Source organism: Zophobas morio, unplaced genomic scaffold (genome assembly GCF_036711695.1).
Source record: "Zophobas morio isolate AGI-343-1 ecotype UQ-CSIRO unplaced genomic scaffold, CSIRO_AGI_Zmor_V1 ptg000029l, whole genome shotgun sequence".
Lineage (NCBI taxonomy): Eukaryota > Metazoa > Arthropoda > Insecta > Coleoptera > Tenebrionidae > Zophobas > Zophobas morio.
The window spans coordinates 6,265,594-6,286,588 of NW_026972134.1; the positions used below are offsets into that span (position 1 = coordinate 6,265,594).

General features: G+C 34.4%; 2 protein-coding genes across 8 annotated transcripts in view; one reads left to right on the forward strand and one right to left on the reverse strand.

The window, feature by feature from the left end:
• The window catches only part of LOC135137628 (uncharacterized), a 430,031-nt gene that overhangs the window by 169,421 nt on the left and 239,615 nt on the right, over positions 1-20,995 (reverse strand). The window contains exon 1 of one of the 4 annotated variants that reach the window (XM_064067332.1): positions 17,127-17,324. The exons of the other annotated variants lie outside the window; for them this stretch is intronic. The gene's annotated coding sequence lies outside the window, so the exon portion shown is untranslated. Of the gene's footprint in view, positions 1-17,126; positions 17,325-20,995 lie in introns of those variants that run through there. 4 annotated transcript variants of the gene reach the window in all.
• On the forward strand, positions 4,987-6,469 carry LOC135137277 (uncharacterized). Of its 4 annotated transcripts, none has more exons than XM_064066899.1 (5): positions 4,987-5,265; positions 5,341-5,735; positions 5,795-5,841; positions 5,908-6,120; positions 6,199-6,469. In XM_064066899.1, the coding sequence occupies exons 4-5, from the start codon at positions 6,018-6,020 to the stop codon at positions 6,396-6,398; spliced, it is 303 nt and encodes a 100-aa protein (XP_063922969.1). In that variant the 5' UTR covers positions 4,987-5,265; positions 5,341-5,735; positions 5,795-5,841; positions 5,908-6,017; the 3' UTR covers positions 6,399-6,469. The 4 variants fall into 3 exon arrangements, 2 of the variants coding, with proteins under 2 accessions (XP_063922969.1, XP_063922968.1); XR_010281797.1 differs by having other exon boundaries at positions 5,926-6,120; XM_064066898.1 differs by having other exon boundaries at positions 6,034-6,120.

Genomic DNA, 20,995 nt, shown 5'->3' on the forward strand with positions numbered 1-20,995 from the left:
ATGTTCAAAAATAAATTTAAACTTTTTAAGGGGTGGAAGTTTGAATGTTCAAATCAGGCTTACAATTAATTTTCCTTAATACGATGCTCAGTGAAGAAATTAATTCGTAGAGACTTTAATGCTCATATTAATAAAACTCAGGATTCACTTCTAAAGGATTCTAAATATTTTTGGAAGTTTACAAAAGAAAAGCAAGGTCGTTCATCAGTTCCAAATGAAGTACACTTAGGTGATAAAACATGTAGTGATCCTAGTGAAATAGTTAACGCCTTCGCTCACTACTTTCATTCCACTTTTAATTCATCTACAAAGAATTTAACACCAAAAATAACCAATTCAAATAGTTCTAGTAAATGCATTAACGTTAAAATTGCAGAGAATGACATTAAAAAAGCTATTAGTAAATTGAAAAACAATTGTGTTGCGGGCATGGACCAAATACCTAGTTTCTTAATTAAAGATTGTTCTGCTGCACTGCTAACTCCACTACGTCACTTATTTCCCTTAAGTGTTGATAACCATTACCCCAGATTGTGGATGATCGCTAGAGTAACGCCGGTGTTCAAAACAGGAGGTTTTTCTGATGTGAAAAATTATCGCCCAATTTCCATTTTGTCTAATTTTTCAAAGGTCCTGGAACGTATCTTATACAATCAGATTTACTTTGAAATTAAAAGTACTATTTCTGCAAGTCAACATGGTTTCGTAGCTGGTAGATCCACTTTAACAAATTTGACATGCATGTCTCAAATAACAACTACAACATTAGAAAATAAAAGACAGCTTGATGCAATTTACATTGATCTTTCAAAGGCGTTTGATAAAATAGATCACATGATACTACTAGAGAAATTGTCAGATTTTGGGTTTTCTTATTTATTAGTGCAATTCATGTCGTCGCATTTGTAATCCCGTGAAAACGTTGTTTTATATAATGGATATAAATCGAAATATTATGTTGCGACTTCTGGAGTTCCACAAGGGTCCATACTTGGACCCTTGCTGTTCTTAATTTATATTAATGATGCTACAGAAGTCATAACAAACTCGCAAGTACTTATGTTTGCGGATGATATAAAAATTTTTAGGGAAATTGCCAATGTTAACGACTCTGTACTACTTCAAAATGATGTGAGTAAATTTAGAAGCTGGTGTACATCTAATTGCTTATCAATTAATACGGATAAGTGTAAAATCATGACATTTTCATTGTGTAAAAATATATTTCTATATGACTATAATTTTCAAGGCATGGTTATTCAAAGGGTCACATGAATTAAAGATCTTGGAATTTGTTATGATTCTGAAATGAACTTTAAGTAACATGTCTGTAACATTGTAAATAAAGCGAGTAAAATGTGGGGATTCGTAGTTAGAAATTGTAAAGTATTTCGTAATATCCAGGTCTTCGTCAACTTATATAACGCACTCATCAGACCCATCCCCGAATATAACTCCTTGGCTTGGTTCCCATACTATTCTTATCAAATTCAAATGCTTGAAGGTGTCCAACGAAAGTTTTTAAAATACTTACATTTTAAGACTGAAAAGGTGTGGCCTGAGAGAAATTATCCGCATCAAGTTTTATTGCAAAACTTTAATTTCAAATCCCTACACAGTCGAAGAAATGCTGCCGCCCTAATTTTTTTGTAAAGACAGTTAACAGTAAAATTACTTGTGAGCGAATCCTTAAAGAACTTAATTTTCTGGTTCCTAGGTTAAATAGTAGGTTTTCAACAACACTTTATTGTAAAGCTCCTCGTACCAACATAGGAAGAAAAGCTCCTTTGTATGTAATAAGCTTTTATCTTAGTAAATTTGAACGAGAAACCGATTGTGACATATTTTATTGCAAACTGCATGAGTTGAAAAGATGTATTCTAGAAATTTTCCATTAGTAAAATTTAGTTTTAGTTTTCTGTACTCCAAATTCTGAAGTTCTGTGAGTTAACGTAGCCTGACAGATGAAACCAGGCTTCATCAGAAAAGAACGACAAATCGAGAATCCTGTTACAGTCCACATTAGCTTGAAACCAATGACAATACTGGACGCGGCGAGGAAAATCTACTGGTTGCAGCTCCTGAACCAACGAAATCTTATATGGATGCATATGTAACGTCCCTTTCACGATTTTCTGGCACGTGTTGAATGGTACTCTGGACCGTAAAGAGAGTTTTGACAAAGATTTATTCGGACTTTGTTCCATTCTCGTCCTTAAATTCTCAACAACGTCTTCACTAACGTGAGGTCTTCCCGTCGGTTTTCCCTTAGAGACGCTACCAGTGTCGTTAATCTGGCCACAATTCGCCGTATGTGCGTAAGATTCTTCCTCGATGACAACAGGATATTTCACCAGATACTCGTCTTTACACGTATCCACAGAGTACACCCGGTCCCCATCCTCATTTAACACCCCATTACGGTAATTGGACATGATGATGAACACGTTTTGCTCCAAAGAATAACCCATTCTAACCTAAAAAAGTTATTTGTAACACTGATCATAGTCATTTCTCTGTGTTCATTACCCGAGATACTTCCACAATGATCTGAAGTTTTGATAAAAACTGTTTTTGAGACATTTAAGGCGTTAAAAATAAAAATTCCAAAATTAGTGTAATCGTTTCCACAAAACTGCGAAAGGAGGCACACAATGTCAACAAAGTCATGGCCTTCCTTGACTACAATATTTTATGATGACCCTACTATACTATAATTCCAAAATTACATTTTATTAAGATGGTACATACTTTATCGGGTCTAGCATTGTTGGTGTTTTTCACAATCTTATTTATACCTATAATTTCTTGGACAATGACCGAATTCTTAAAAAAAGAAATGTAATTTAATTTAGATTTTCCAGAGTTAAACGATTTCATTGTTATAGCTCTGAAACTAGATTTGAAGTGATATCTGTACAATAGTTATGAAAATTACTTTGGTAAGCACCAATCATGAACCAGATTCCTTGCACAAACTTAAGCGGTATAATTAATATTGTTCGAGTTCAACATTTCTTTATTGTAGTAAGCTTTTTTCGATTTTCTTGGTAATTTTTCTAAGTTAGTTTTTCATTATTTTAATCCATCTAATGCAAAGATTTCTATATGCACAGGGATATTCCGAATGTGGAAAATTATTTCAATGTTCGCTTTTTGGTTTCTTTATTTTCTGAAAATAATACTACTGGGGCAATATATCTTTTTTTTTAATTTATTGTAAAAAATATAAGAAATTGAAATCTATTCATCTATTCCCAAATCAAAAACCTTATTTAAATGCACGGCGCTAAACAATGTTTTAACCATAGTTTGTTTCAGAATCCGCTTATTGAAGTTTGAACACATCAAATACGGGCCGACGATGCGTTCAGACTCATTAGTCACGTCTTGAGTGCGTTCGGCAGTTTTCGTGTTCATTAAACATTAACTTTAAAAGATTCTGTTTCGAAAGACGTTTTGTTCGCCTACGTTCGAAACTTGGATAATTTGGATTATAATTTGAAGTCGTAGGAAAAACAAGGCGTCTAACATGTTTAGAACTGCTATGGGCGCTCGTTTTTAAACACTCGCTTCGCTCCATTCGTGCGTAAATAAACTCATTACTAAAGAGGCGTTTATTAATAATGTTTCATAATATATTATATTAGATTTGGAAGCCTTATTAATAATTTAGTTTAATACTCATATAACTTACTGGTAAATCTTGATTGAATATTTGAATGGTGTGTTCCAACTGCGCCGATGAAAACCTGTTAGCTGCCTATTAGACAAGAGAGAACTGCACCGTAATCAGTTTTAGATCTCGAAATTTTAAAACATAGTGAATTTAACCACTCGGCGCACTCAGCGCGAATATATATTTAATAATTAATTAAAAAAAAGATGGATTACGACTAGAAAATAAGATGATTAGTAACAAATTTTTATAAGTAAAACTAGTAATCTTGTCATTCCAGAACATTATTATTATTTTAAGCAAGGCCAGTCTATACAACTTTATTTTTAAGCATTTGCTTCTAGACAGCGTAACGTCTCATTGACAGATTGTATTTTATGGATTTGCGGAATTCCCTATAATTATTTTTACTTGTAAAGATCCTTGGCAAGTCGTGTATGAAAAATTGCACAGTAACGTTTTAACTAAAATGTGTTAATGATTTCTCCGACAAATGTAACAAATGAGCAAGGTCTAGAAGCAAACTGAACTAATTACATTTTCACTAAAGGAGTCCAAAAGTTAAAAACTTAAGACAGAAAAATCTGAAACTTCATTCCTCTCTACAAACAATATTTCAAATATCTCGTATTCATGTCAACTTTAAATTTTATATTTATTAAAATGAAACAAAATATAACACTGTTGGCGGTTCACGGTCTTCGCATTTTATTTCTTTTATTTTGTTTCTTTTATAGGACACAGAATTTTATTGTGGGAAACTCATAAATTTCGTCTAGGATTTTTAAAAAGAAGTAGGTAATAGCCGTGTTCATTATTAATTGGTAATCTAAAGTGTGGCTTAGGTATTAATTAATCGTACACTGTATGGCTACGAAAATTAACACAAACCAAGGGTTTAGGTAAATAACTTAATGCCTGAGTGTAACACTATGAAGATATCTGACGGTTGCTTCGTAATATAAAAGAGTATGTTTCACCACGCAAAACTGGAGGAACGTAATATAAAAAGCAAAAAATATATTAAACAATAAAAAGTAATCGAATATAATATTATGCATTTTAGAAAGAAACCGAATTTTTTTATTTCTGGAAGGTAAATATTGCAACTGGATCTATCTGCCGTGTGGATTTTCATCAGTTATTTATTTGAGACGAAAATTCCGTTTTGCTTTATCTGCCTTTTGTGTTTATCTACTGGCGCCTGTCTGACGATTTTATTAGACATGTAATCTCTGAAACTGATTGCTGTGGAATTTTGGTGTACTTTAACATTGTTCTGTAGATGGGAAAACACTAAGGCCCGGTTTTACAAATGTCCGGTTCAACACGAGTTCAACTGAACTTGAGTTCAACTGAACTGAGGTTCAATTCATGCGTCCGTTTTACAAACACCGCTATCGTCCGGTTCAGCTGAACCACAAATTTCCTTAGGTTGGTAGCGCGCACCCGAGAATCTGACAGTTGAGACCACGTTGGGAGCACGTTGGAAGTGTGTTGTTGTTGTCATCTATGTCATCATGTCACATTATTATAAATTATTTGTGACAAATTCTGCAAAGTAATTAGTTTTTTGCGTTACTGGGGTACGTATATGTGTATATGTAACATTTGCTCGTTAATAGTAGATGATTATGATGATTTTTAACATTTCGTTTCAGATGAGTAATACACGTGCTCCGAATTTTACAAAATCCGAAGAAAACTTGCTCCTATCTTTAGTAAGCAAGTATAGAAATATTCTGGAGTGTAAATTGTCCAACACTGATGCAAATCAAAAAAAAAAAAAATCAGTGTTGGAAGAAAATTGAAGTAGAGTTCAATTCTTTATCTGGCCAGACCTTCCGGGATCACAAAGTTTTGAACAAAAAGTACGACAACATTAAGAAGAGGACAACGAAAAAATTTGCTGACGAGAAAGCCTATGTCGGTGGTACTGGGAGAGGGTCACAACAAAGTATTGAGGCCACCGATGTTGATGTGGCTGTAAAAGAAATTCTCGGGGCCAAACCAATGGGGCATAGCAGCGAATTTGATGGCGATTCCGAAACAACCTGTAATAAGTATTTTTATGAATAATATGTATTGTAAAATTAAAATGTTGATGCTTTTCAGCATTCCAAAGTAACAGCGGTATAATCTGTCTGATGACGAAAATGATGGTAAATACTTTTTATCCTTACATACACTTTATTCAGAAATTTTTTACTATTTTTTCTTTATTTCAGATTGTTTTATGCCAAAAGATCAAACCGGAGCAATTTCGAGAGAAGTGCCTGTTATGGATAAAATAAGTGGTCCCAATAAAGAAAGTGGTAAACATTAATAATAATCAAATATGGTTATTTTTGTAGAAAATGGTCAAACTGGGAATTGGGCTAAATACTCCCCCAAAATCTTGAAGCAAAAAAAATTTTCAGCACTCACGCCATATCGTAGAGGTATTATATGTATATATATTTATATTAAAAAATGTTTGACACTTGTCTTAAAACTTTATTAATGTATTGTTTGTATAGGTAAAGGAAACCAGACAAGTGATAATTTAGAGCAATGTGCCGCTGCCAAAGAACTTGTCGAACTAAGTCGAAAGGAATACATCCAAAAGGAGCAAGAGTTTAAATTAAAAGCCATGAAAGAGAAACATGAACTAGAAATGCAAATTATGAGAGACAAAGCTGCACTTGAATTAGAAGTAATAAAGCAGAACACCAAATGAAGATTGAAATATTAATTGCCCAAAAATTTAATATTTTAAATAATAAAACTTAAATAAATAATTACATTACATTTTATTATTTACTGCAACTAAAAACGAAATCAAAAAAAGCAAATGAGTAAAATATTCTCTGATGAACTGGTTCCGTACAAAATTATTCTGATTATAATTGCCACTATATTCTCCAATGTTTTCAATTAGAACATCGTTCACAAAATTCACTGCTGCTTCTTCTTCTGCGTCCACTGGCGGTTCTTCTTCATTTAAAATAATTGCAATGTTGTGTAAAACTGCTGTTGCCACAACCACTGCCTCTAATTTACACATTTTTAAACGAATTCCAAAAGCCAATGCTGGAAAGCGTCTTTTCCACACCCCAAAACATTAATTATTTGAGAAGCTGTTGCTTTACTAATCCCTATAAAGTCACCAGCAACTTGCAGAAAAGATCCAGTGGCAAGGAAACGTGAAGTCACAAGTAGCATTTGCTCCAGTGATACTGCATGATTTCTTTCTGTTCGCGATGTAATTTGCTCCTGTATTTGTTGCAAAATAAACCGTACGCCAGTCTTGGAAAAACGAAATCGTTTCAAAAATTCCCCAGCATTTCACTTTTCAAAGTGATTTTCTCTCAACTGAAAAACTTTTGGTCGTCGCATATGTGCCGGTTCTAATATGTTTATCATTTCTAAAACGTCTTCATCGTCAGTTAATACTCCTAATAAATTTTCCATCTTCAATTATAATGCTGTCACACCACCAAAACGATAAAGCACAGACATTTGAGGTTATGGACAGTTGAGCGAAGCTTAAACCACCCTGACATCAGCGCTCAGCTGAGCCTTCGTTTGAGCGCGGTTTAACATTGAACCATGTATTGTAAAACGGACAACTGCAGTTGAACCAAGGCTTATCTTTGAACCTCGCTTAAGCTTGCATTGTAAAACCGGGCCTAACACAGAATTGGTTTTTTCGTGACCAATAGAAATCTTATTGTTTTGTATTAGTGAAATGATTTAGGATGATGAATCGAGGGATTAGACAATTAACAAATAGTGCAAACGTCTTGGTTGAAGTTTATTCCAGAACTTATTACAAAATGAAAAGTACCGACTAAAGGAGTGGTAACACACACTTCCACCTCTACAACCCCAGATACCTGCTTAAGGGTGCCGTCTGGAGGCAAAATATCTGCCTGGTCAAAGTGAAAATAAAACGACCCGGGAGATGCTGCCTCCTGTTAGTGAATTGCTAAAATGTGAATAAATGCAGCACCGATCCGTAGAATTCTACATTTTACTGTACGGAAATAAGTTTTAGTACACAAGCCGCAGTGCCTGTCTAGCCATAATAGTTGCAAACAAAACCCGGGTACCTGAATTTACCCTTGACCGTTCAAAACTGGAAAGATGTAAAACTCACTGATTCATTTTCCTATTTTGGCTACAGTTAATTCTTTCCAGTTATTTATTTTGTTTCCGTACTTAAATTGTTTTCGGTAAATATATTAAATATATGTAAATATTAAAGTACCTCCTACTGTCGGGGAATCATCTGTAGATATGTGATTTATTCCTATAAAGGATGTGTTGTTTGTCTGAATTACAGGAACATCATGTAAAGCAAAAATTGGTCGCGCCAAGGTACTATTTACGAACGGGAGGGATTTTCCACATTTGTAGGCTAAACTTGAAATAAGAGAATTAACAATATTTCCGGTATAAGAAAATATTTTTATTATTTTCCTACTATCTGCACTGTCGGACATGCCCATTCATTACAAATATAATATTTTTGGCGGAAAATTTTTCTTAAACTTAATAATGTATAAGAGTTTGGTTTTGTTATTTACTTTATCGTTTGCAACAAAACAATAGTAATAAAAATAAAAATATATTTACCAAGTAAATAACAATAAATTGTTAAAATTATTAGCCGCAATCGTTTGAAAATGAATAATAACGTGTCCTTGAAGCTATTAGCCACATAACAAAATTTTTTACTTTCTTCAACGCAAATCATTAGTACGTTGTATGCAAGTAATTCTAAGCATTCAACGGTGGTTTTTTATGTAAGTACTAAAATATTCATGTTAATTATTTTGGCGGCTAACTGCATGGCAGAAGGCAGTTTATTTAAAAATTTGACTTTGCTTAAACTGTTTGTTAGTATATCGTTTTGTAAGGATTTAAATAATTAATTTTAAATTTTTAATAGAAGCAGCTGCTATTTTTTATGCATATTAACTTTGACTTGCACTTTTAATTTTACGTATATCATATGCTTGCGCATCGTAAACCTCATTTTTTTGTATAAGGTGTAAATATTTTTTGTTCACTACATATTTGTCATACTGTTTCGGAAAGATTTAATTTTAAATTTTAGGCTTGAACAACAGCTTGAACGTAATTTTAAATTCCGAAAAAAATTGGTACTCAAATGGAGTCGAAAGCGTGTACAAGGGATAATTTCAGTCCGCAATACCAGTCCCACTTCCGGTGACAAACAAAAGTTGTTAAATTTATTGTAGGTGGTTGTTTACATCTGGCTGGTAGAAATGGTAGAGTCCTATGAATGTAATTGTTTGAAATGCACGTAAAGTACCTTTTTCGGCAAAACTCAGTTTTGGAACAGTTGCCAATGTTACGACTTTGTCAGTGTCTGCCTAAAACATAGTTTCGGTCGTCCACTTACAAATTATTTGCACTATATTTTTGTTGTTACACCTTATTTTATAATAATGGCTCGTGACAAATTTTATCTACGCAAAAAAAAAACAAAACGTGCAATTAGTACAAAAAATTGTACAAACAGTAAAAAAACACATAAGTTTATTGAATTGAAATAAAAAGATCCAACTTAAACGAAATCATCAATACTTTTATCAAGTATGTTATAAGCTGTGAAACATTAATCCTTTTCCCGTCATAATTCAAACTACAACATTTTTAGATTCAAGGTCAACTGGAAATTTGTGAAAAGGAGATTTGCTACTTTGTGGTTTATAGTGGAGATCAGAATAACCTCCATATAGAAACAATATTTAGAGATCGAAAAATATGGACAGAAATTATGTTTCCAAAATTAGAAAAATTCTATCGCTGCTGTTTGGCTCCTGAAATAATACTGAACAGGAGGTCAAAAAATTTGAAATGTTTAAATTTTGTTGGTTGTCTGTATGCCCCATTTTTTTAAGGGATTAGTAATATATAATTAAAATAAGCAGCATTTACAAATATTAATATTGCATGGGTTCGGTTTGACAAGTGTGTGCTGTGAAATTATACTGAGTATTACAGTCTGGATAGAAAGTCGCTAACCCGATTTGTTCTGTTACTGTCCTACAGAAGATAATATGCTTTTCTACCTGCCATCAATTTATCTCTTTTTAATCATACCTATGTATATCGGCGTAAGTTGATTATGATTACAAAACTTTGACATTGTTTTACTTCTTTCATCTTCACCAACAACTCAATGACGTTTCAGAGTATATATAATAAAACACGTTTCAATTTTATTTTTTCATAGAGGATAAAAAATAATTAATATAAAACAGATTTATATGTGCCTCAGCTGCGGAGGATTGTAAATACCTTTTGATCTCTTAAATAAAACATACTTAATAACTAACTTTTAACGTATCCATCTTTTTTACTGTTTTAGTAAAAAAGATGGATACGTTATTTTGTCACTTCTAAAAACCGAAATGGTATTGTAAAATCGGAAATGCGATATCAAAATTTTATTCCGATAAATCGCTGAGTAAAAACAGCTCCCCCTGGTGGACAAGGTCCACATTAAATTAAGTCTGCAACCAAACCAGAATCTAAGTAAACCTGTATTCTGCTACGGCATCATAGCTCGTTTAATGGCGATTTCTCGTTTCAACAGATTCTGTCTTTTCGAGAGTTATTTACCTCAGTCGTGAATTTTTTAGGATTATAAATGGTATCAAAAGAAAGCTGACACTTTTCCCCAGGGGACCTCCTATCTCAGAATGCAAATCACTTCAGCACTTCTTCAAAAAATGCATCAATGTACCGGTTAAATCTGGTGTAAAAATTGGTCAAATTTATAATTTTTTTTTGTAAAAACTGAGGACTAGATATGAATATAAATATGGAGGTCCCCTGGACTCAAGTTTGTTAATTCGAAATATAATTTTTTTAAAGCGATATATCCCGTATTTTTAAAATGCAACTCCGGAAACCACGACGATGTTTTCAATGTATTTAGTATAGGGCGAAACCGAACCAGACGCGAGCCTTAAAATATTATCATCAGGCTTCGGCATCGCGGAAGTGATGCTCATTGCCGTCCGATCGCCAGCGCAGTCGTAGCCTGCAACTTCGGGAATTTCTAATAACAATTGCTACTTTGTCTATAATTTCCTCAATTATACCAGTTCTCCTAATGTTAAAATTGCTTTAAAATAAAAACTGATGTGAATCAAACGCCCCTGAGATTGAGATTGCAGATTCGGCCGACGAAATTTATCACCAGACAACGCGGCCGTATTTAAGAGGAGGTTTTACCCACACCGAAAGTAGCCCGTGCAATGGGTTATGATTTTTCGTCTCATTGATTTATTAATGGTTAAAAATAGTTGAAAATTTAATTGAGTGTTGTCAAAGGATGTGGCATTTTGCCACCGTTCGAATTTTTTAAATCTGATAAGTAACTGTTGCAATAAAAATTAACAAAATCACATAAAATTGGCTTAAAAGAAGCGTTTGTAACTCGGCAATTAAATGACGCCTTCAAAAAAATCAAACGGGGGCAGCAAGATCAATGTTTCGTAACGGTGTATATAAAATTGCGACGTTGTAAATTACAATATGTTGCTATAAAGCGAAAAAACAGAACGCATGTTTTCGGACAAAATGCAAGCCGATTTCTGGTCGCCCTCACTCGGGTCAGGTGAGGAAAGACGCTAAGCGGGGGCTCACAACTACTCCCACTCTAAAGCGCAAAGCACAGACACGACGAGATCGTATTTTGAAATACTTTTGTCATATTATAATCGGTGGAGTGTTACAAGTCAGGAACAGTCTTATATCTCCAGTGCTTTAGATTTAATTGAGACACAGCAATTTGATAGCCGGTACAAGTACCTATTCCAGTTGTCAAATAGTTGATATATTCACGATGGAAGCATCGTGAATATATCAACTATTTCAACGGAAAGAAAATAATAATAAAAAACAATAATAAAAATATGAACCTTTTTGGCAAAATAGCTACCAAGTGTACTTATTTAAATTTGGAATCCTTTATACAGAGGCACATTAATATCTGCATTCACCGCATTTTAAAATAGACGTTTAGCACGTGTACTTGCTGCGGAAACAAATGTATGTATATTACAATCTCTGCAATGAATTTTCCTTTACTCTGGTGGAAATGTAACAGGTGATAAAAAAATTTTCATATTAGAAGATGCCATGAAAATATGTACTTTTCATGGAAGAAAGAGAAAAACAATGAAAACTATATGAACAAAATAATGAATAGATTACATAATATTAATATTTCAAAGCGGTTAAAAGTACGAATATTCAAAACTTCATAACTCATAAAAGATAATCTTCTGAATCATGTAGATAGTTTAATATATAATGTCAATAATAATCACGCAGAACATTACAATTCGGTTGTTGCTAAATTTGTTGGCGGTAAAAGGTGCAATTTTGTACAGAGGGATTCATATACTGCCAGATGTGAAGCTGCAGTTGCTTGGTATAACAACCGAACTGAGTTATATCGAAATATGAATAAAAGTATTTGTGGTAAGAGTCCAGGCCAATTTACTAAAAAATATGCACACAATATCGCCCGAAGACGTCAAATTGCTTGCGCGAAACGTTTAGAATATCCTGCAAAAAAAAAAACAAACAAAAAATTTCCGGACCCGACCTTGACTACGGCAGGCAAAATATAGTAGTGGATATTAGGGATGTACCGACTAGTGGCCGACCGGTCGGATAAGCCGACTATTCGGCCATTTTTCATCGTCGGCTACAGTCGGCGACTAGTCGGCTAAACAGCCGACCGGTCGGCTTTTTTTATTAGAATTAAAATAGTATATAAAACAATTAAACCAGGTTTACAGAACCTCAATTGAATATTTAATTGCGATTTAATTTTTAACCCCGCCTTAAAGTACCATGTGACCGACTCTACGCCAATCAGACGTCGCTAATGGCCTTGTTAAATGCGCGATCAACTTAATCGTAGTTAAAATATTGTATAAACTGGCCCTAAATTGTGTTATTCTTTATTTTTGTACTGAGTTACTAAAAAAAATTAAATGTTAAAATTATCGAAACAAATTTAATACATTTTTGGAAAACAAAGGAACTTTAGTTATTCCCGTTATTAAAATTGTATGAACAACAGTTCCCACAAAATCAGGTGTTCAACCTGAGCGCATTCATAATAATTGAATAAATGTAAATACTTCCGATCTTTCGGCTACCTGCCCTACGCTCCTACATACTTTCTCTTTTCCCTTCTAGAATTTTCTAAACTCCTTCTTTACCTACTTCCACCTCTTCGAAACCGAGCTTACCTGTGTACCATTTTAAACACCCTTCCTTCTTCTCCCTGGCACTCTCGAACAGTAAAGAAGGAAATAAAATCTGAAAACCGTACCGTCGCTTTTAAATCACCAACAATACCCACAAAATAAAACAAATTTTTAAGGTAGTCAGAGAAATAGAAAAAAAAAACATACTGTCTGTCGCATTTATAAACCGGTTTTAGCAAAGCCGAACAGTCGGCCGACTAGTCGGCTTTTACTGGCCGAACAATCGGCTAGTCGGCTAGTCGGCCAGACCTACAGTCGGTACATCTCTAGTGGATATAGATGATGCAGAATTTGAAAACCACAAAAAAACATTTTTGGAGACTTTAGGAGCTAATATAGATAAAATAGAAATTGAAACAAGAAATCAGAATGATAGTATTAAATGGCAAAGTGAAAGACTCAAACGTTTAACAGCCTCAAATTTTGGGAGAATTTGCAAGTTAAGAAAAAACACCTCCAGAGCAAATGTTGTCAAATTGTTGCTCTATTCAAATTTCAAAGGCAATGACGCAACAAGATATGGACATGAGATGGAAAAGACTGCCAGAGAAGATGCCAGAAGGGAATAAACTGAATATTGCAATCGATGAATGTGGTTTGTTCATTTCTCCAGATCAACCATATTTTGCAGCTTCTCCAGATGGCGTGGTAAGAGGAACAAGCGGCATTGTGGAAATTAAATGTCCATATACGGCCCAAAATTTAACGCCCTTAGAGGCAACCAAGGCAAAAATAATAAATTTCTGCAATATTATTACATTGGAGGATGACAACGTAAATAAAGAACGATTGGAATTAAAAAGGGATCATTCTTATTATTATCAAGTACAAGGGCAGTTAGCAGTAACAAAAAAAAGCTATTGTATTTTTGCCGTCTGGACACCCGAGGATATTCATACTGAAATTATTTTAAAAGACTCAGAATTCTGGAACACAAAAATGGAACCAAAACTAAGGGATTTTTATATGAATTATATACTACCTGAACTAATAGATTCAAGATACAAAAGAAAATTACCACTAAGAGAATAAACAAACAACGGTCAACAAAAATTGTTCACTAAATGGCTACTTTTATGTTTTCTTGACGTTTTATGATTCCTAGAGTACAAAGAAATAGGTTTCCCATTTACGTCTGTCTGTCTGTCCGCCTTCTGTGTTAAATTTTATTAGACAGATAATCTCCGAGTATTTCTTATTATTTTATTGTAGTATTGTTATTATTAGTATTACACTGCACCTATTCACATTGATATATTAAGTGTTTTTGCAAAAATGTTGATGACGTTAACAGAAAATTTTGTAATGGAAACATTAACTTGAGACAGAAACATAACACGCTTCTTTAGCTTTATTTTAACATTATATACAGATCTTTTATTTAATTTACAGGGGTTATCGTAAAAAAATAATAATAGTTGCAAAATCAAGTCTTAGAATTTTTTTGAAGAAGTTGGATATGTTGTACTGTGCTGCAGCGACGAATTATTTTTCAATTTTCCGAGTAATGGGACGTGTGATTAATTTAAGGCATTCTCCATGTTTCATCGAATCCAGAATACGAAAAATATAGTTCCCGCTTCCGTTTGTATGTTGCTCGGTGATTTTATTAAACAAGTAATTTTCGGTCTTTATACTTTAGAATTATTATATGCTATCACAGATTAAACGCCTGGGAAACAGGGAATCATCTTACTATAGGTATAGATGACAGAGTTATTTTTTTTATTTTTTGTTACTGTTCATGTACACTTGGTCGTTCTGGTATTTTGCTCTTCTAAATAGAAAAAGATGAACTTTTTAAGAATAGTTTTTATTTAATAGATTCTTTTATGTTAAATTATTAGTATGTAATATGTTAAATTTTAACATGTTAAATCGTATGTAAAATTCAATTTTATTGTCAACACTATGTTCTCTCATATACGTATGTGTTTTTAATCCTGACTAACTTATCCGTAACCTTGAGCCTTCAAGTGGTAACATCTACACCAGTCTGAAACTGATATCTACAGCTGGGCGGTCGAAATTTATTTATCCCCACTATCGGCCCGCAGTGCCGATCGCTACAGCCTTGTCTTGCTCGCTTCTCGCTTTCCAGTTGTGTATTATTTTTGATAATTCACACAAATAGTTTTATTGTCAAGGAGACGGACACCTGAACATTATTAGAATTATTATTACTCTTATTTCGAGGATATGGATTTTAAAATCATCAACTGACATTCCGTTAACATTATTCTTCGCGTAATTTTCTCTGCGAAACGTAACATCGGCTGCGAGCCACTGGCTTGCCGGGGTACAGCAGCGTTTAAATTTCGACCGCCTGGCCCTACGTGATATCTTTGCCAGCATGCCGGCTTTCCTTCCCTCTTCACTTAGGACACGGAGTTCGACGACGGTACCCGAACTAAGTTGAATCTTTCTGTGTACGCTGTGACTAAGATTCACCTCTCCCCTCGAAAATGTTTACGTCCCTCAGAACTCTATGATTTCACAGTCCGAGAAACGAATGAATGGCTTGAGTAAAACCTGCTCTTAAGATTTGTCTCATTGATTCCCCATCACTTCGGCTTTGCCTAACTCTGATTATCATGGAATCAAATTTACTTTTTACTTTTGACGTCTAGATTTACACTGAACACCTCAAAGATAAGTCATGTACAGAATTTTATGCGTCTACACTCCTATTTTTAAGCTTGTGTACGTATAAACTTTTCTGAAACAATTTTCAACTTATTATTATTATTATTATTATTATTATTAATATTATTATAGAGAATTATTTCAATTGGCTGTTCCTAAATAGTTAAAAATAATTCTTTTACAATGCTAAAACTTCCCGAAGTGAATTTAACGAATTTGTATGATAGGTATGTACAACTAATTCCTACTTGTCGAGGATTGATTATTGTTTTAATTCTGGCAATGAACCAAACTACCGGTTTTCTTTCTCCGGTTCTCAGACAATTTCTCTCTAAAAGTGAAAGAAAAGTAACAGCAGTGACATACGAGGAAAGCAGTACGCATTTAATGTTCTTATTGTGTAAAAATTGTGTTACAATACTTGCAGGATGTGGTATATCAAGATGCACTGTTTTCGTTTGTTCGTAAACCCATTGTGAAATCGTAATGTAATAATAAAGAGTAAATCTTCAAATGGTCAAAAGTGAAACCTTGCGAATAATAACCCCTATATCGCTGCACTAACAAGGTGCTTATTTCACAAGCGACTTTAAATTCTTATGCAACGTGTACTCTGCTCATTGCTACTAAAATATTCATGGTTTCACACAATTTTACTTACGTATCGTTCTTCCTTTTTATTCGAGTAATAAAAGCTTTAGAAGCGAGAGAATAAAATAACCGCTTTGGCGGCTAACAATGTGACTGTTTTGTAGGTGATTTGTATAAGTGCGTAATGGTATCGGATTCAGTCTTGTCTAAAAACCTCTCCTAACTCTTCGTTGAACAAGTTACAAAAGACTTTATAGTTGTGTAAACGATAAGCAATCTATACGAAGTCTATGTTGTGGACACGGCGACATAAAACATGAAGCTTCTAACACTTTCTATGGAGAAGTTTTTGCTTCTTGTCACGTTCTTTCGCACAAAAGAATAAATGAATTTTAACCGTCGTTGTTTATCTCCGTTTTATACTGCAGTTATTGTGGTGTAAAAAGCTTCCTAAACAACATTTCGGCCAATTTAAAAGTAAAATGTTCCAGTCGTCATCCACATCCATCTGGTTCCCACCCGTCTGTCAACACACCTGCGTGATACAACACATTGTATTCTTAATCCACTTTCGAAACACAGAGGAACACGAAAAACCCCACTCCGGCACCGACATTCCAAGCAAGGAAGTGTCACTAACACTTGAATAACCACCGATTTTTCCCATCCTGCGTCACCGCCACACTCCATCGTATTCCTGCCGCTTAGCACCGCACAAATCCTGCAAAACGCCCATTAAACCTCCTCTGTCACGCATCTCCGCTCCAGATCCTGCGTTCCCAACGCAATAAATCTCCATAAGAGTAATAGCGATAATGAGATAATCGTCCATAAAACATCCGCCGGTAGCACCACGACCATGACCATAAACCAGCGCCCAGCGCAAAAAGCCAACTTACCGCCTCCCGCGAACTTATGCTCCAGCTTTCTCGGCTCACCCCTATCGCACCCACTAAAACTCGCACTTCACCCCGAAACGCACCGGTCACGTGGCCGAAAACAAAAGAACAACGCCGAACCGGACGGGACCGTCTCTTGCACCTGGCGTCGCTCCGACAGGTTGCGACTGAAGAATTAGATAATCGGCGGCTATCGGCTCCGATCGGGTTTAACGAACGACTGCCACAAAGAAAGTGTTTTCTTGTTTGTTTATCCTTTGTTGCGGTTGGAGGGGGGATGTTGCGGAAGGTCATTGGTGGGTTTAAATGCGCCACGAAAAATTGGGTCGATTTCGCGGGTTAATCGACGGCGACTTCGATGATGGGTTGTGGCGGAAGCGCGAAGACGAGATGGGGTTTCGTGTGGTGCTAAAAGGTGCGGTTTGACAGAAATTTATTGGAAGCATCGTATTAAGCTCGAATCTGGAATTTATTAACTGAATCGATGAGTTTAAGTTGATATTATTGATTGTCATCATTTCTGCAATTACTTATTGTAAAGCTAATTGACGTAAAGAATAGATACTTAGTCATAATAATGATCCAACGTATTGAAAAATCGTGGAAAATGAATCGGATCAAAATTGCTCATATATAAATAGTTTTGCAATAGTGGCAAAGTGTTTACAGTCGTTTAGGTACGGGGAACCAAAAATCATACTTTCAAACTTTTATGACAGGTAGCCGAAAATTCAAGAAGATACTTTTCTTTTTTGTTAATTACAATGAAACCAATTCAGAGTAGTCTATCAGGTACCATGAAAATTATAAACCAAAATCAGCTGCTATTTTGTTTTCTTTCGATGCAAAACGGCAATAGAGTTCCTGTAAGTAAAGAAGCTTTTATGAGCTTTATATCTAGTTTCACATATTCAAGTTCAAGGTTTCACAACTCCTATTGTTCATGATAAGACACCAACAAATCGAAGAGGGAAACATAATTAATCATTGGTAACTTGCCCCTAGGCCTTACAGTTTGATTAAAATCAGAGATTTTTTTCCCATAAAAGCATTATATTATTCCTGACAAGCAAAAGCACTATTTATTTACCAGCAACTTTAAACGTCAAAACGAATTATACAAAAATTATTAAGTATGAATGCTTTCAAAATTATTTTTAAAGGGAATTTCACTGATTTTTTGAAGATCTCAAATTGAAATATGCAGTGAATGTGAAAAACTAGAAACATGATATGGGATGACAAAAGCGATAGAACACGAATTGTGAAGCCATAAACAACAGGCTAGGAATTTTTACAAAAAAAAGAACGAAGAAAATCAAAATCTTTCAATATACATGTTTTTAAATAAAAAAAATTTCCGCTTCCTCAAATTTTCGTGTCTGTCTGTCGTCTGTGTTTATTTTTATTAGACAGATAATCTCCGACTCTACGGTATTTGGCCGATTGTTGTCAAGTTTCATATACATACATTTTAGGTCTATCGTGTGTTGATATAACTGTTGTTACTAAAATGTTGATCAGGTCATAACATATTTTTGTTATGAAAAACTCACTTGAAACAACGCTTAACATGCTTCTTTACCTGCAGTCTAACAGTCCACACATTTTTTCACAAGCTGCATTTGTTCGACTTTATTTTGTGGGCGTGGGAACTCCTATCTAAATAACCTTAAACCAATTTTTTTGTTTGAGATAAATTCTAATCCTAAAGTTCAAAATATATAGATAACACCAGTCACAGTGTAAGAAAAAAAATAGTTGAAGGTTATTTCGACCGTACTCCCCTCGCTCCTGAAGTACAACAAAACAAATCCAGCTTTTTTGAACAATTATAAAATTTGATTATGCGAATTTATTTTTTTTTGAGAACCCTTAAATTAAAATAAAGATATGAATGCATCGTTAAAGCAAATGTAAAGAAGCGTACTACGAGTGCTTCAGATGAGTTTTCCGTTAACAAAATTTTGTGATGACTTCATTAACATTTTTTGCAAAGACATATAAGTATATCATACTTTGGATCGGTGCAGTGTAGCACAGTTGATAACAGTTTTGTATTCCCAAATGTTCAGGAAAATGGAGTAAGCCGTTCCCGATTTAATCAAAGAAAAGAAACTGACTCATTCATTAATTTTTATGAGTCACTCTGTATAAGAAATTTCAAAACTTTAATGGATAATAAATCATATAAGCTCATCATATTTTGCACATTTTGGATGGGATATATTCGTCAAAATTTTGAAATGGCGTCATCCGTTTTTTAAGGGGGATAAACAGGTAGGTATATTTTGATTAAAAAGTTATCATGCTTACGATAAGTTTAAAATGTCTGCAAGATTTCGAAGCATTTAATTGTGCAGTTCCTGATTTATCAATAAAATACATTAACCCTTTAAAACTATGAGTGCGTTCATAAACCACAAGTATAAAGTCATAATATTTTGCATATTATTTCAGAGAGAATTCATTCGGCAAAATTATGAGATAATGTCATCAATTTTTTGAGTGAGGATAAACGAATAAATTTTGCTTAATGATTTACCACGATTGCGATAACCTTAAAACGTTGGCAAGGTTTCAGAACATTCGGTTTTTCAGTTTAAAAGTTAAATTGCAAAATATTGTTACACAATTTGATTTCTTTACAAAAATCTGGGTGTCTAGGGTGAAAACTCAACACGAATTCACACACAAGTGCAGGAATATCTTATTTTATAAAATTAAAAAACTTGTTATAAATTTTAGGGATGAATTTATCCCATTGTGGTGGTGTAAATTTCAGTTAGCGTCTAACCATCTACTTGATATTCCTAATATACATACAAAATTTAACAATCGCTCTGGTAGTTTCGGAGATTACGTGTCTAATAAAAATGGATACAGACACGTGACAGACAGAAACGGAAGACCACTTTTTTCGTACTCTAAAGGTCAAGACACGTCGAGAAAATGTGAAAGTTGCAATTCGCCCGATGGACTCGATTACTATACTTCCTTAGCTTACGCTCGGGAAGTAATAATGCCAACTAAGGTGATTGAACCCACGACCTACGCGTTACGAGTAGGACGTTCTAACCACTACACCATTGGGTGTCAGTATGCGGTCCGTTTATATTAGTGTAAAAGTTTGTTATATAATTTGGATTCTTTTGTGAAACTTTGGATGCCTAGAGGAAAAATCAAGGCCGATTCATCAATCACAAGTACAGGATCATGTCATTTTATTAAGTTAAAATAGTATTTTTTGAAGTGACATCATCCAATATTATTGGTGGAGATAATTAGATACATTTCGGTTATAGTTTTACCATCTCCAGGAACCCACCCATACGCCGCCCCGGTACGACGTCTATGGGTCTTCTAATATGTGTGTGTTTATTCTGGTATATACGGAGATGACTCATCAGCGGCCGGCGGAACACTAAAGAAAAGCCTGGAAGCGGAAGTCGCAAACGGCAATCCAGAAATATCTCGATCGCCGACATCTAGAAGAAAGTACGGGTTTAAATAGACGCCAGCGTCAGGAACGATTATTACTCAGCCATTTGAGTCAAGAGAAGTTGCGCCGGAATTATTTTATACTTACATAATCGCTGTAATAGTTAGCCGTGTAAATTCGAGTTAGTAAGAAATAAATTGTTGAGTTTTACCCACGCCGATTTCAATCACCCGTCCAACGTAACAGTATAAAACTTAATAATAGGTCCGGTAGTTTCTAAAATTATTTATTCAATATACATTGAAACAGGCGACAGACAGTAGGCAGACAAGGACAGACAAATGGAAATGAGGAACTCTTCGAGAAAACTTGAAAGTAGCCGTTCGCGAGATACTATTTTCATGGTTTGACTAACTTTCATTCTTAT